The sequence below is a fragment of the Staurois parvus genome, unplaced genomic scaffold (genome assembly GCF_062004578.1).
Source record: "Staurois parvus isolate SC_StPar_1 unplaced genomic scaffold, SC_StPar_1.0 ptg002864l, whole genome shotgun sequence".
Lineage (NCBI taxonomy): Eukaryota > Metazoa > Chordata > Amphibia > Anura > Ranidae > Staurois > Staurois parvus.
The window spans coordinates 1,017,771-1,031,864 of record NW_028320660.1 but is presented as its reverse complement, the minus strand read 5'-3'; the positions used below and the strand labels follow the sequence as shown (position 1 = coordinate 1,031,864).

At 42.5% G+C, this 14,094-nt stretch overlaps 1 protein-coding gene across 1 annotated transcript in view; it reads right to left on the bottom strand.

The window, feature by feature from the left end:
* Nucleotides 1-436: 436 nt before the first annotated feature.
* Nucleotides 437-14,094, bottom strand: part of LYSMD2 (LysM domain containing 2) — a 49,880-nt gene continuing 36,222 nt past the window's right edge. Inside the window, exon 3 of the mRNA XM_089666822.1 lies at nt 437-950. Within this exon, the coding sequence (XP_089522948.1) occupies nt 905-950 (46 nt within the window). The 3' untranslated portion in view covers nt 437-904. The remainder of the gene's footprint in view (nt 951-14,094) is intronic.

Sequence of the window (14,094 nt, the reverse complement as noted above, 5' to 3'; positions counted from 1 at the left end):
AGCAGTAATAAAGTCCTCTTGCAGTGTTATGCCATAATGCGCTACTAAGCATCACATACTAGCAGATTATGGCAGACTTACTTTTAAAACAGAGTCCTCCAGCACTGCCCTGTCACTGCTGCTTCCACTCTCAGGTTTGCACTCTCCAGGTGTATAAATGACTGTGCGGGGTTGTGATGACTTCACTCCCGCACATGCACATAAGACTCATCATCGCATGTAGTGACTTCAATGGCACATGTTTAGGAGTTATTCAGTGTACCTAGAGGTAAGACGTAACTGTAGGTACAAGTTTTATATATAACTTTGCAGGGAGCCTATAGGCAATACTGGTGACCTTAGGCTAAGCTTCTAAAAACCAAACCCTAGAAGTCTAAAACTAATCTACATTTAATGGGTATAATGTAAAATTAATTTAAAAAAAGAATCGGAATGGTAAGCTTAAGATTTTTAATCTTCAAAGCACACACAACACAAGTCATACTCCATTCTTTCGGAAAACTAAAATACAAATAAAACAAACGCAAGGGACTGAAGAAACAATAGTTAAAATGAGCAATGATAAATCAAAGACACGCTGTCTGTATTGCAAATGGAACAGGTTGCTGAACAGTCATATAATAGAAACAGTCATAGGGAATGAATATTGCAAACAACGTCCCTTTGTTTAAAACTTCAAACACAAAATAATAAATCTTGAAAATAGCTGGTTACATGAAAGGTCAGCAAAAGATAGATAAAAGTAAAGGCTGCTGTGACATGAAATTCTGTGAATAAAATAGATATAACAGATTCAGTGCAATTATAGCAATAAAATAGCTATGGATCAGCAGATCAGATAGAAGTCCATTAGATCTTCCGGGTGTGGTGAGATCCAGATCTTGAGGAATCTGATGGATCGTGCTCAATGCTGATAGGAGGAAGTCGAATAGTACTCCTCCTCTTCATGTCTAGAAGTAAAAAAGAAACATAAAATTGGTCAAGATTATCGAAAGACAAGACCTTATATAGAACTATATTCCCTTTAGTCAAATGAGTTGCTCTACATGCTATGCTTCAAGCTGTGGCCACTGCAAATTCACCACAACATGGGGAGCTGACAGCATGACTGGTCACACGTGGTCTTTAAAATCAATGGGGCCACACCAGAACTGTGGGACAAATGCTTGGCTCACAGTTGTAGTGCATTAGCCCCATTATAAAAAAAAAAAAAAAAAAAACCCAAAACGGCATTCAGGGGGCGGCAGGATCTCCTTCTGAACACCTGACAGCAGCTGCTTAGCTGTGCTCTGAAAAGTGAGCCACTGCAGATTTCTTTTTCAGAGCCTTGCCTATTGTACGTCTAGCTTTGCAGGTTATTTTTTTTTACCCTTCCTACTGCTGTAGATTAAAGACTTGATACATGCATTGCACCATCCAGAGTTCAGATTCATTTCTAAAGGGACACGAGGAATGCCGCGTTCCAGCTAGTTTTGCACGACTCAGACTTGTCTGCAGTAATGCTCAGAGAGGAAAATGGGAAAGGAACCCACATTTCCTCTGTATTCCTTTAGACAAAACAGTACAGAGCTAATTTATAAAAAAAATTGCTGTGTGAATGTCTCTGCATTCACACAGTTGCCGTTAAGAATCCCCTTAATGTGTCTAAAATGTGTGAAATGTCATCTCTTTATTTTCTATGATCGCTCACTCCATCTAGTGGCCATAGTGCAGTATTTTCCTAATTAAGGTATTTCTGGAAAATACTGCATTATGGCCACCAGATGGAGCTGACAAACATAGAAAATAACATTTCACACATAATACACACATTACAGGGATTTTTCACTACGATTATGTGAATGCTGAGGCATTTACACAAAATATCTTTTAATAAATAGACCACCTTGTGTTTTCACAGAAATAGGATCTTATTTCCAAAACTCCAGTAGGATATTATTAAGAGGACCTTTATGATATAAACATTGCTTCAAAGTTGTTCTTTAACCACTTGCCCTCCAGAGGATTTACCCCCTTCCTGACCAGGCCATTTTTTGAGTTACGGCACTGCGTTATTTTAACTGACAATTGCGCGGTCATGCAACACTACACCCAAATGAAACGTACGTCCTTTTTTTCCCACGAATAGAGCTTTCTTTTGGTGGTAATTGTTCACCTATGCGGTTTTTATTTTTGTGCTATAAAAAAAAAAAAGTGACAATTTTGAGAAAAAAAAACAATATTTTTGACTTTTTGCTATTAAACATGTCCAGTACAAAACTTTTCAAAATGTTGTCATAAATTAGGGCAAAATGTATTCTACTACATGTCTTTGCTAGAGGAAAAAAAATTCCCAATACATGTAAATAATTGGTTTACGTGAATGTTATATGTGTTACAAATGGCGGTATATATACACTGGGATTTTACTATTAATGCAGGAAATCAGCGACTTATAGCAGGACTACGGTGGGTATTCTGACACTGGGGGGAACTGACTTGGTGTCACTGACATCCCCGGTAACACCAATACAGTGATCAGTGCTAAAAAAAAAGCACTTACAGTGTACTAATGGCACTGGGCAGGAAGGGGTTAACATGTGGGGCCATCAAAGGGTTAATTGTGTGCTGTGTGTTTGCTTCACTGTAAACACACTGCTTTGCATGGCTCTGCTATGCAAAGCCATGCATAGCAGTGTGCGGGAACTGACAGGGGAGAGAACTGTATTGTAATTACAGTTCTCTCCCTCCATCAGTAATAATCCTTGTTCACTGGATGCCAGCGAGTAATCACCGGCTGGGACCCAGTGATTGACAGCTCACGCGCACCCCCTACCTGGAGATGCAAAATCACGTATATATACATGTGATTTTGCGCATCCGTGCCGCTCTGTAGCAGTATTACTGCTATAGGGCGAATGGGAAGCAGTTAATTAGATAGTTCTGCAAAGGAATTAAAAAAAAAAATGGTGACAGACAGTTTTTGTCAGAATTACAGCTGTAAACCATTGTAATGTATACACACACACACACACACACACCATACATACACACTTGCACGGCTAGTAACAGCCAAACCAATACAGTTAACCAAACAAAAAACAACACTATCCCAGTAGGAGCTTTATTGCAGCAGGGGCATGGGGCACATTTTTTTAACTGAGCAAATTTATTAGAACTTTTACCCCTGGTTCACATCTGTGCGGGTGGTGCCGTTGCAGATCCACACAAAAATAAGCACAGCGGAATGCGGACCCGCAGGCGGGTGCCTTTAATTCTAATGGCATGCCACCTGCACTGGAAATCGAAACCTACTGGGAACCGAGGTTCCTGTGTGGCCCGCAGGAACGCGGAGATGTGAACCTAACCTTAATCAGAGGCACATTTTCTGCAAAAAAAATTAAATGAAAAAATAAATATTGTCCGATTGATTGTCTGCCTCGATTTTGAGGGTGATATTTATAGATTCAGGGTTCAAAAAAACAGATTTGTGACTTTCAGACCTAAAAGCGGGAATGGGCCTCGGAATGTCAATATATTTTTTTGACATCTGGTAGAGAAAGAGTCACTAAAATCTATTTTGAGAGGAAGACTACTGTTATTCTGAAGCCATGTCACCCACAAAGGACCTTTAAAAGGATGCCATTTACAGTATGATTATTTCTTTTATGTTGCAGTGACAATGTTGATGCGTGACCACACAAAATTCAATTCAGTAAATGCTTGGTGATCCCCATGCAGTAAAGCCAAACTACAAAAAACATACACACACACACACACACACACACACACACACACACACACACACACACACACACACACACACTGCTCTCGAAACACCCCGGTCACATCAAGCCCGACTTTGAAATCATGTGACTTACATTGGAGCCACGCGATTTCAAAGTTGGGCGACATGTCGATTTCAGGACACAGATGTCTATGCAAATCGCACCAAAAGCAGTGCATGCATTACTTTGGAAATCTGTGTGGCTCCGACCAAGTCGAAACCGCACTGATATGACCACTGTAATTGCAGACAATAGGGTGCTACTTGCAATGAGATTTGCAAGTCGCAGGGCATGAAAGTCTCACCCAATGTGACCGGGGTGTAAAGAAACACTTTTTAATCAGAGTATAGCATCAAGTCAATTAAACTCCTGGGATATTGATCTGGTCAGTTAAGTAGCAGAGAGGGTTGCTAATCAGTTTCAGCTGCTTTCGTTTTACAGGTGGAGGCCACTGACATTTTTTTCCCTACTCATCTTTTCTGACTGTTTTTCACTAGTTTTGTATTTGGCTAGGGTCAGTGTCACTACTGGTAGCATGAGGTGATACCTGGACCCTACAGAGGCAGTCCAACTCCCCCAGAATGGCACATCAATACGTGTCATTGCTAGTGCCGTTTGCTGTGTCTCCCAGCACAGTCTCAGGAGCATGGAGGAGATTCCAGGAGACAGGCAGTTACTCTAGGAGAGCTGGACAGGGCTGTAGAAGGTCCTTAACCCATCAGCAAGATCTGTATCTGATCCTTTGTGCAAGGAGGAACAGGAGAGCACTGCCAGAGCCCTACAAATAACCTCCAGCAGGCCACTGGTGTGAATGTCTCTGACCAAACAATCAGAAACAGACTTCATGAGGCTGACCTGAGGGCCCAACAACCTCTAGTGGGCCCTGTGCTCACTGCCTGGCAGCGTAGAGCTCGATTGGCATTTGAACACCAGAATGGGCAGGTCCGTTACTGGTGCCCTGTGCTTTTCACAGATGAGAGCAGGTTCACCCTGAGAAGCACATGTGACAGACATGAAAGGGTCTGGAGAAGCCGTGGAGAATGTTATGCTGCCTGTAACATCGTTCATCATGACCACTTTGGTGGTGGGTTAGTGATGGTCTGGGGAGGAATATCCATGGAGGGACACACAGACCTCTACAGGCTAGACAATGGCACTCTGACTGCCATTAGGTATCAGGATGAAATCCTTGGACCCATTCTCAGACCCTATGCTGGTGTGGTAGGTCCTGGGTTCCTCCTGGTGCACGATAATGCCTGGCCTCATGTGGCGAGAGTATGCAGGCAGTTCCTGGAGGATGAAGGAACTGATACCATTGAATGGCCCCCACGCTCGCCTGACCTAAATCCAATAGAACACCTCTGGGATATCATGTTTCAGTCCATCCGACGACGCCAGGTTGCACCTCAGACTGTCCAGGAGCTCAGTGATGCCCTGGTCCAGATCTGGGAGGAAATACCCCAGGACACCATCTATCACCTCATTAGGAACTTGCCCCGACGTTGTCAGGCATGCATACAAGCACATGGGGGCCATACAAACTACTGAGTATCATTCTGAGTTGCTGCAATGAAATTTCAGCAAAATGGACTATAAAGCGCTGCACTTTTTTGTTTTATTATACATACATATATACATATATTATATACACACGCGCATACACATTGTGTGTGTTTATATACATAAAATTTTAAATAAAAAAAAACAAAACTACTTGAGATCTACATTAACATTAGTTTAAATTTTTAAATCAGTCCCCAAGCTGTGAGTGGGAAATTGTGTACTGCATATCAGTGACATTTAACTGAATCACACAATGCCACCAATTCACCATGTTTCAGGCCCTGGAGCTGCAGCGGAGTTGTTCAAGCAGCTTAATGTAAGATAAGAACCCTTTGCTAGTTAAATCAGCAGGACAGTGACACTTTCAGCTGCCAAACTGAGAAAGTAAATTGTGGCCGCATCCTCCGACCCATACAATGTGCCAGAGATGTGTGACTCAGAACCAGCAGAAGAAAAGTAGAAATATTATGGCAGACGAAGCAGTTTCTGGACTGATGCACACTGTGCATTTGCTTAGCTCCTCTGAACGCCTTTACTCCTGGCTGGAAAAAATTCCTTAAAAAAGTGGTAAGAGCCGAGAATTGCACACACCAGAATGCTAATTTAGGCATTTTAAATGCAAGTTTTGCATTCTTTCTACTCAAAAGCTCCTCTCTCAAACGTGCTAGTGAGGTTTTTTTTTCTGCCTGTAAACGCTCTTCTTCTAATTCGCCTGTAAATGCCAATGAGGGCATTGACACATAGGCTATCATAGAGAAAAAAAAGTGGCCTTTTTTAACCACTTCCAGTCCGGGCACTTTTACCCCCTTCCTGTCCAGGCCAATTTTCAGCTTTCAGTGCTATCACACTTTGAATGACAATTGCGCGGTCATACAACACTGTACCCATATGAATTTTTTAGCATTTTTTTGAGACAGATAAAGCTTTATTTTGGTGGTATTTATTCACCACTGGGATTTTTATTTTTTTTGCTATATAAATGAAAATGTCCTAAAATTGTGAAAAAAATATTTCATCATAAATCTTAGCCAAAATTTATTCAGTTATCTTTTTAGAAAAAAAAAATAACCCAAATTAGTTTAGAACCAAAAATTATAATTTTTAAAAAATTTTTTTACATTTTTATTTTATTTTTTTATATTTATTTATTTCAGGTACTAGTATAGCTTTGTCAATTTACACAGCGCTTTACATATATATTGTACATTCACATCAGTCCCTAACCCTCAAGGAGAGTACAATCTAATGTCCCTAACTCACATTCATACATACACATATTAGGGCCAATTTAGACAGGATCCAATTAACCTACCAGCATGTCTTTGGAGTGTTGGAGGAAACCGGAGTACCCGGAGGAAACCCACGCAGGCACAGGGAGAACATGCAAACTCCAGGCAGGTGGTGCCATGGTTGGGATTTAAACCAACGACCCTAGTACTGCCAGCCGGAAGTGCTTATATTATTATTTGGGGTTTTTTTCTACATACTGTCACCCTAGCATTACAGTGTCACCATAGTGACGCTGTACTACATGTGGGGGGGTGATGAAGATTTTTTTTTTTCTACACTGATTGCTTTTACACCCATAAAGCAAAGCTGTAAAAGCAATAATTTCTCCTCCTCTCTGGCTGCATTCTTGCAGCCATTGAGAACTACTGTGTGAGCTGTGATTGGTCACAGCTTGTCACATGGTACAAGGCTGTAGTGAATAGCCTTGTACCATGTGACCGCTGTGATCATTCACAGATTTCACACGTAGTAAGCAATGATGTCAGAAACCGGAGTACCCGGAGGAAACCTACGCAGGCACAGGGAGAACATGCAAACTCCAGGCAGGTGGTGCCGTGGTTGGGATTTGAACCAACGACCTTAGTACTGCCAGCCAGAAGTGCTTATATTATTATTTATGGGGGGTTTTTTCTACATACTGTCACCCTAGCAGTACAGTGTCACCATAGTGACACTGTACTACATGTGGGGGGTGATGAAGATTTTTATTTATTTTTTTTTTACACCGATTGCTTTTATACCCATAAAGGCTGTAAAAGCAATCATCTCTCCTCTTCTCTGGCTGCATTCTTGCAGCCATTGAGAACTACTGTGTGAGCTGTGATTGGTCACAGCTTGTCACATGGTACAAGGCTGTTGTGAATAGTCTTGTATCATGTGACCTCTGTGATCATTCACAGATTTCACACATAGTAAGCAATGATGTCAGAAGTGACATCTTGCTGACTACTCTGCATGTGATCACTGATTGGCCAATCAGTGATCACATGACCGGGACCTCGCACAGAGGTCCCGTACGAAGATCGGTGTTCCACTGTGTCCCAGGGAGCACGCACAGTCCATAATGGCGTGCTCCATTTATGAACGGCAACCCGCCCCTGGACTGCCACCGTCCCGCCGTTTATATACAGCGGCCGGGCGGAAAGTGGTTAAGCCCTGTGTGCATGAGAGATAGATAGATAGATAAAAATGCTTATCAAATGTACATTTAGCGGTTAGGCTACAACTCTAATTTTTTTCTTCTACCTTTTGCAGAAAATTGCCTGAATGGTATATAATTTATGTTATAGTCACCAGAAATATGATCTAGCTTGTAAACATCTGGAGATGCATACAAGGGAATTCAAAACAGTCCTTATAGCACTTTTATAGCAGTAGTTCCCTTAAAAGAGAAGTAGAGCCTTATTCCCTATTTATATTTACCTAGGTGGATGTTGCATCTGTTCCCCACCAGCTCTAAGTGTGAGAACTCAGAGATCACACGATCACCAAGTTCTCCTCTCCAAGCATAGAGCGGGACTGTCATTCACCGCTGTCTGCTCAGCCCCTCCAGTGCTCACTGGAGCACTGGGCTGTGGACAGGGAGGGAGTGGCTGACTCAGGCTCTCAGTGCATCCTTCAGAGGCTGAGCCAGGTGCCCCTCTAGATTCGGGTGGATCCTGGCATTGAAGTTGTGATCCTTCCCCAGCCTGGACTGGCTAAGTGACATCAACCAACAGCGGACTTCAGTACGCTGTCAGCTGAAAACTTGGTACCAGGAGTGCAGAATGAACTGCACCCATGCTGCAGGAGAAGCACACCAGGTCAGTGTGAAAGAAGCTTTACTATGAAGAAGCCTTTCCATATGTGAAGGTTGAATCTCTATTCATCCAGACATAAAGAGTGCCTCTTGTCCCCTGTAATGACCTGAAAGTGAATAAGTCCAAGTTCATTACATGGACCACAAATGTATTTATACACGTTGATCATATCCCCCTTAATCTCCTCTTCTCTAGAGAGAATACATTCAGTTCCTCTAATCTTTACTCAGAGCTGAGCTCCTCCATGCCTCTTATCAGTTTGGATGCCCTTCTCTGCATTGGAGACCAAAAATTTTTTTTTACAAAAATCATGCTATTTACAAATTTTTTCTGCACGCCGCAGACACAGCTAAGAGCTCCTTTGACATTCCAGGTTATGCTCCAGTTCTATGGACGATATATCTCTGTAGCACCAAGGACTTCTAAAACAAACCCAGACAAACACTGGTAAAGCCTCCTGTAATAAAAGTGTAGCAACTGACATTTACACATGGATCAAGCTGTATTTATTTTTTGGAAGATTTATAAACTTCTGTTCTGATCTCATAGTACAAGCCCTCTCTAAGCAGTTATCACATTGACATGGAATACAAGAAATCATGCAGTACAGGAAGAGTGTCTATGACATGGTTTGGAATCCCGTTGTGCATTCACACGACAAATGTTGATGCGGACAACAGATTCATGTACCTGCTGTAGACAAGTACATGAATCTGCGGCACAAGCCAAGTGTGGACGCACACTGAGACCAGAGCATCCATACGAACACTCCACCCTCAGTGCAGGTGTGCTCTCCCACCTCTGCTGCACACATCAGACATCACAGCGGCAGGGAGTTTTGTGCCTGAAGGGGCAGAGCCTGATGGAGATTTACAGCTACTACTTCCTCAGCAGGTCCACTCCCCTTGTGACTGACATCAGGCAGTGGGAGGATCCTTAGCCAACAGACAGCTTTCTATTGGCTGTATACACTCACCGGCCACTTTATTAGGTAAACCTGTTCAATTGCTTGGTATCACAAATTGCTAATCAGCCAATCCTATGGCAGCAACTCAATGCATGTAGACGTGGTGAAGACGACTTGCCGAAGTTCAAAGAGAGCATCAGAATGGGGAAGATGGGATTTAAGTGACTTTGAACATGGCATAGTTAGCACAAGACAGGCTGGTCTGAGCATTTCAAAAACTGCTGATCTACTGGGATTTCCACACACAACCATCTCTAGGGTTTACAGAGAATGGTCCAAAAAAAGAGAAAATATCCAGTGAGCAGCAGCTGTGTGGACAAAAACGTCTTGATGTCAGAGGAGAATGGGCAGACTGGTTTGAGATGATAGAAAGGCAACACTAATTCAAATAACCACTCGTTACAACCAAAGTATGCAGAATACTATTTCTGAACGCACAACACATCGAACCTTGAAGCAGATGGGCTACAGCAGCAGAAGACCACACCAAGTGCCACTCCTGTCAGCTAGGAACAGGAAACAGAGGCTACAATTCACAGGAAACAGAGGCTACAATTCACAAAGGCTCACAAAAATTGGACAAGAGAATATTAGAAAAATGTTGCCTGGTCTGAGGAGTCTCGATTTCCCTAGAGATGGCTGTGTGTGAAAATCCCAGTAGATCAGCAGTTTTTGAAATACTCAGACCAGCTCGTCTAGCACAAACAACCATGTCACGTTCAAGGTCACTTACAGTGGGGCAAAAAAGTATTTAGTCAGCCACCAATTGTGAAAGTTCTCCCACTTAAAAAGATGAGAGAGGCCTGTAATTGGCATCATAGGTAGACCTCAACTATGAGAGACAAAATGAGAAAAAAAATCCAGACAATCACATTGGCTGATTTGGAAAGAATTTATTTGCAAATTATGGTGGAAAATAAGTATTTGGTCAATATCAAAAGTTCATCTCAATACTTTGTTATATATCCTTTGTTGGTAATGACAGAGGTCAAACGTTTCCTGTAAGTCTTCACAAGGTTGGCACACACTGTTGCTGGTATGTTGGCCCATTCCTCCATGCAGATCTCCTCTAGAGCAGTGATGTTTTGGGGCTGTCGCTGGGCAACACGGACTTTCAACTCCCTCCAAAGGTTTTCTATGGGGTTGAGATCTGGAGACTGGCTAGGCCACTCCAGGACCTTGAAATGCTTCTTACGAAGCCACTCCTTCGTTGCCCGGGCGGTATGTTTGGGATCATTGTCATGTTGGAAGACCCAGCCACATTTCATCTTCAATGCCCTTGCTGATGGAAGGAGGTTTGCACTCAAAATCTCACGATACATGGCCCCATTCATTCTGTCCTGTACATGGATCAGTCGTCCTGGTCCCTTTGCAGAGAAACAGCCCCAAAGCATGATGTTGCCACCCCCATGCTTTACAGTAGTTATGGTGTTCTTTGGATGCAACTCAGCATTCTCTCTTCTCCAAACACGACGAGTTGTGTTTCTACCAAACAGTTCTATTTTGGTTTCATCTGACCATATGACATTCTCCCAATCCTCTTCTGGATCATCCAAATACTCTCTAGCAAACTTCAGACAGGCCCGGACATGTACTGGCTTAAGTAGGGGGATACGTCTGGCACTGCAGGATCTGAGTTCCTGACAACGTAGTGTGTTACTGATGGTAGCCTTTGTTACGTTGGTCCCAGCTCTCTGCAGGTCATTCACTAGGTCCCCCCGTGTGGTCCTGGGATTTTTGCTCACCGTTCTTGTGATCATTTTGACCCCACGGGGTGAGATCTTGCGTGGAGCCCCAGATCGAGGGAGATTATCAGTGGTCTTGTGTGTCTTCCATTTTCTAATTATTGCTCCCACGGTTGATTTGTTCACACCAAGCTGCTTGCCTATTGCAGATTCAGTCTTCCCAGCCTGGTGCAGGTCTACAATTTGGTTTCTGGTGTCCTTTCGACAGCTCTTCTGTGTGATAAAAATTACATCAAAATTTGTCCAGCTTAAAGCTGATTATATGTGACCAGTGTTTTACATTGAATTTCCATGCTTGTTTAGTGCTTCCCTCTTACTGTTTATACAGCTGCTCCTGCCTTGTCTACTGCTAGCAACTAGAAGCTAGCTTCGGCTTAATTTTGAGGTTATTAGGCAACTATACAGAGACACAACTGGTGTTTGCAGGAACATCTGCTTGTATTTGGATAGTGGTGCTATGACACATAAACCTGTTGATTGTTGTATTATCAGAGAACGTATAAATGTTTGCACAATAGTTGCTGTCCTTTGCTCTGCAATGTACAGTTCGTCATGAGTATTGTAAGCTATACAAGGCTACCTGAGCAAACATGAGGCTTCAGTGATGTAAAAAGCAGTATTTTTTTCGTTTTGCTATGTATTGAGTTCCGTGGTGAAAAATGACCAGAAAGTGCACCGGCATAGTGTAAAAATGCCCAATACAAGTTTATTTTATTAGAAGTCTTAAAGGAAAAGTTCATCTTCGGGAACATGTTACATGTTCCACCCAGGGGCGTATTTACAACAAGGCATTTGCCTAGGGCGGCTTTTATTTTTTAGGGGGGCAGCACCGCCCCCTGGAAGAAGGGGCATATGCAGCATGGGGACCAAGTGGGATCCGAGAGAGGCTTTGGGCTCCGCGGGCGGGCTGGTGTTGATCGGTGTCAGGCTCTCTCCACCAGGGAGGGGGTGCCTCTGATTTTTGGGTTGCCTAAATACACCACTGGCACCACTCTAAAAATGGAACATGTTTCCATCGCTGCAGCCGCTGACCGATTGCCCCCCACCTTACCCTCCTTGGGACAGCAGTACGGGGAGAAGGTCCCTGTACTAGCTGTCATTACTTAAAAACAGCACACCCGTGTGGGGCTCCACCCACACAACCACGTTCTACATTCACAGTGTTCTGTGAATGAACTACAAGTCCCAAAAGCCTTAGTGGTTGCCGGCTTGTAGTTCTCAATGAACTTCCACGGTGCTGTGGAGAGTCGTGGTAGTTCACTGAATCTTCCTGTGGGTATATTTGGGTATATCTAGGTCTGCAGGAGACTTGCATGGCACCAGCGATCTACTGATCGCTGGAGCAATGCATTCCAGGGTCCTGCAACCAAAAATAATAAATGCACATTTTTTTACCTGCAGAAAATGTGCATTTATTATTTTTGTTCAAAAGGGGAACTTTAAACTCACAAAAGCACTTGTGGTAAGAGCATGTAATACATCTTCCATATAATGCACAATCTCTCTGACCAATGGGCACAGTTATTTGACTGCTGAACCCTCACAGGCTACATAGGCAATGCCACCATCCTGGTTTATGTACTTGAGGGCATACCCTCTTCATTAGAGCCCTGATAAAGAGGGTACCCCTCAAAATCCAAAAAGAAAAATCATCATGTTCTGAACACAATAGCATCCCCAGTGCCCAAAACCACCTGCTCCTCTAAAAGCATCTTTTCTGGCAGATGTGCTAAAACAGTAAAATTACTGAATAAATGTGTTTTTCAGAGACTTTTTATTAGGAAATGTAAATACCCCATCTGACTAAGCAGCAAACCCTAATGTAATATATTACAGTTTATCAGTCTCCTTAGATATGGTGGCTACATTAGTTTTATTTTTCAGGCTTTTTTCCCCCTAAAAAAACACAAATATTTGGTTGCGGTGTGGCCACACTCTCTTGAATACGTTGAATTTGGATGCTATACTGCCCACTGCCAAGATGGTATAATTTATGTGTGTAGAACCCTGAGTGGCTGAATGCTATCTTTTAGGTGGGTGGTTGGAAGGTGGCAAAACCATGCCTCAACTGCCTATTTCTGCTGCCCACCACCCTGGCAGCTCAACAAAGCCTTGCAGTATAGAAGCAGCCCCCTGCAAGGGAGGATTTTTACTTTCTCTGGAGATGGGATTTTAAAACATGTAAGTACACACCACTTCCCCAATATACATTGTGTTTAGTGGACTGATATCTCTTGGATGGTCTTGGTATAGAGAGTTATTTTTCTAATGATTAAAAACCAATAGAAAAAGTTTATTGTAGCCTCCCTAGCGGTCTGATTATGTCAGTATTTCTGTGCTCAAAGCGGTATATTTTTTTGCATGGAAATATGTCGTTTTTTTATTGTAGGCCTCTAATTTTTAGGAATAACTCACTGAAATCTGTCCGAACAAGAGTCTAGTAAACATCCCGGGTATGATAAAATTTGAAACACGAAATCATAAATTATAATTTAATAAATAATCCTAAAAAACAATAATAATAATACATTTAAATCAATAATATAATCAAACCAAAAACACTGAAATTTAAAATATAGCACCAAGTTCACACATCACTGAGCAAAGTCACAAAATCGTTTTCAGTGTCTGATGACGAATTTCCCCACGAATCATTATCACTCAATTCTGCAAGTGGTTCTGATTTACTATCGCTGTTCTCTAGCTGGTCTAAAACCGCTTTTGACCTAAAGGGATGCTTTTTGGACACCATGGACGTTTCTCAGTTTCAAGGCAAAAAAAACCCAGTAAAAATGCAGGCAGGGCACAGGACAAAGCACTCGGGACAATATGTATGTGAAATGGTTTTATACAGTAATGTTTTACTATGTGATTTTAGTGTATTTAGTGAATGTCACTTTTTGACATTTTTAAATTTCCCGCCAGTTCCATCCCCTGTGCGTCCCGACGCTCGCAGGGAATGG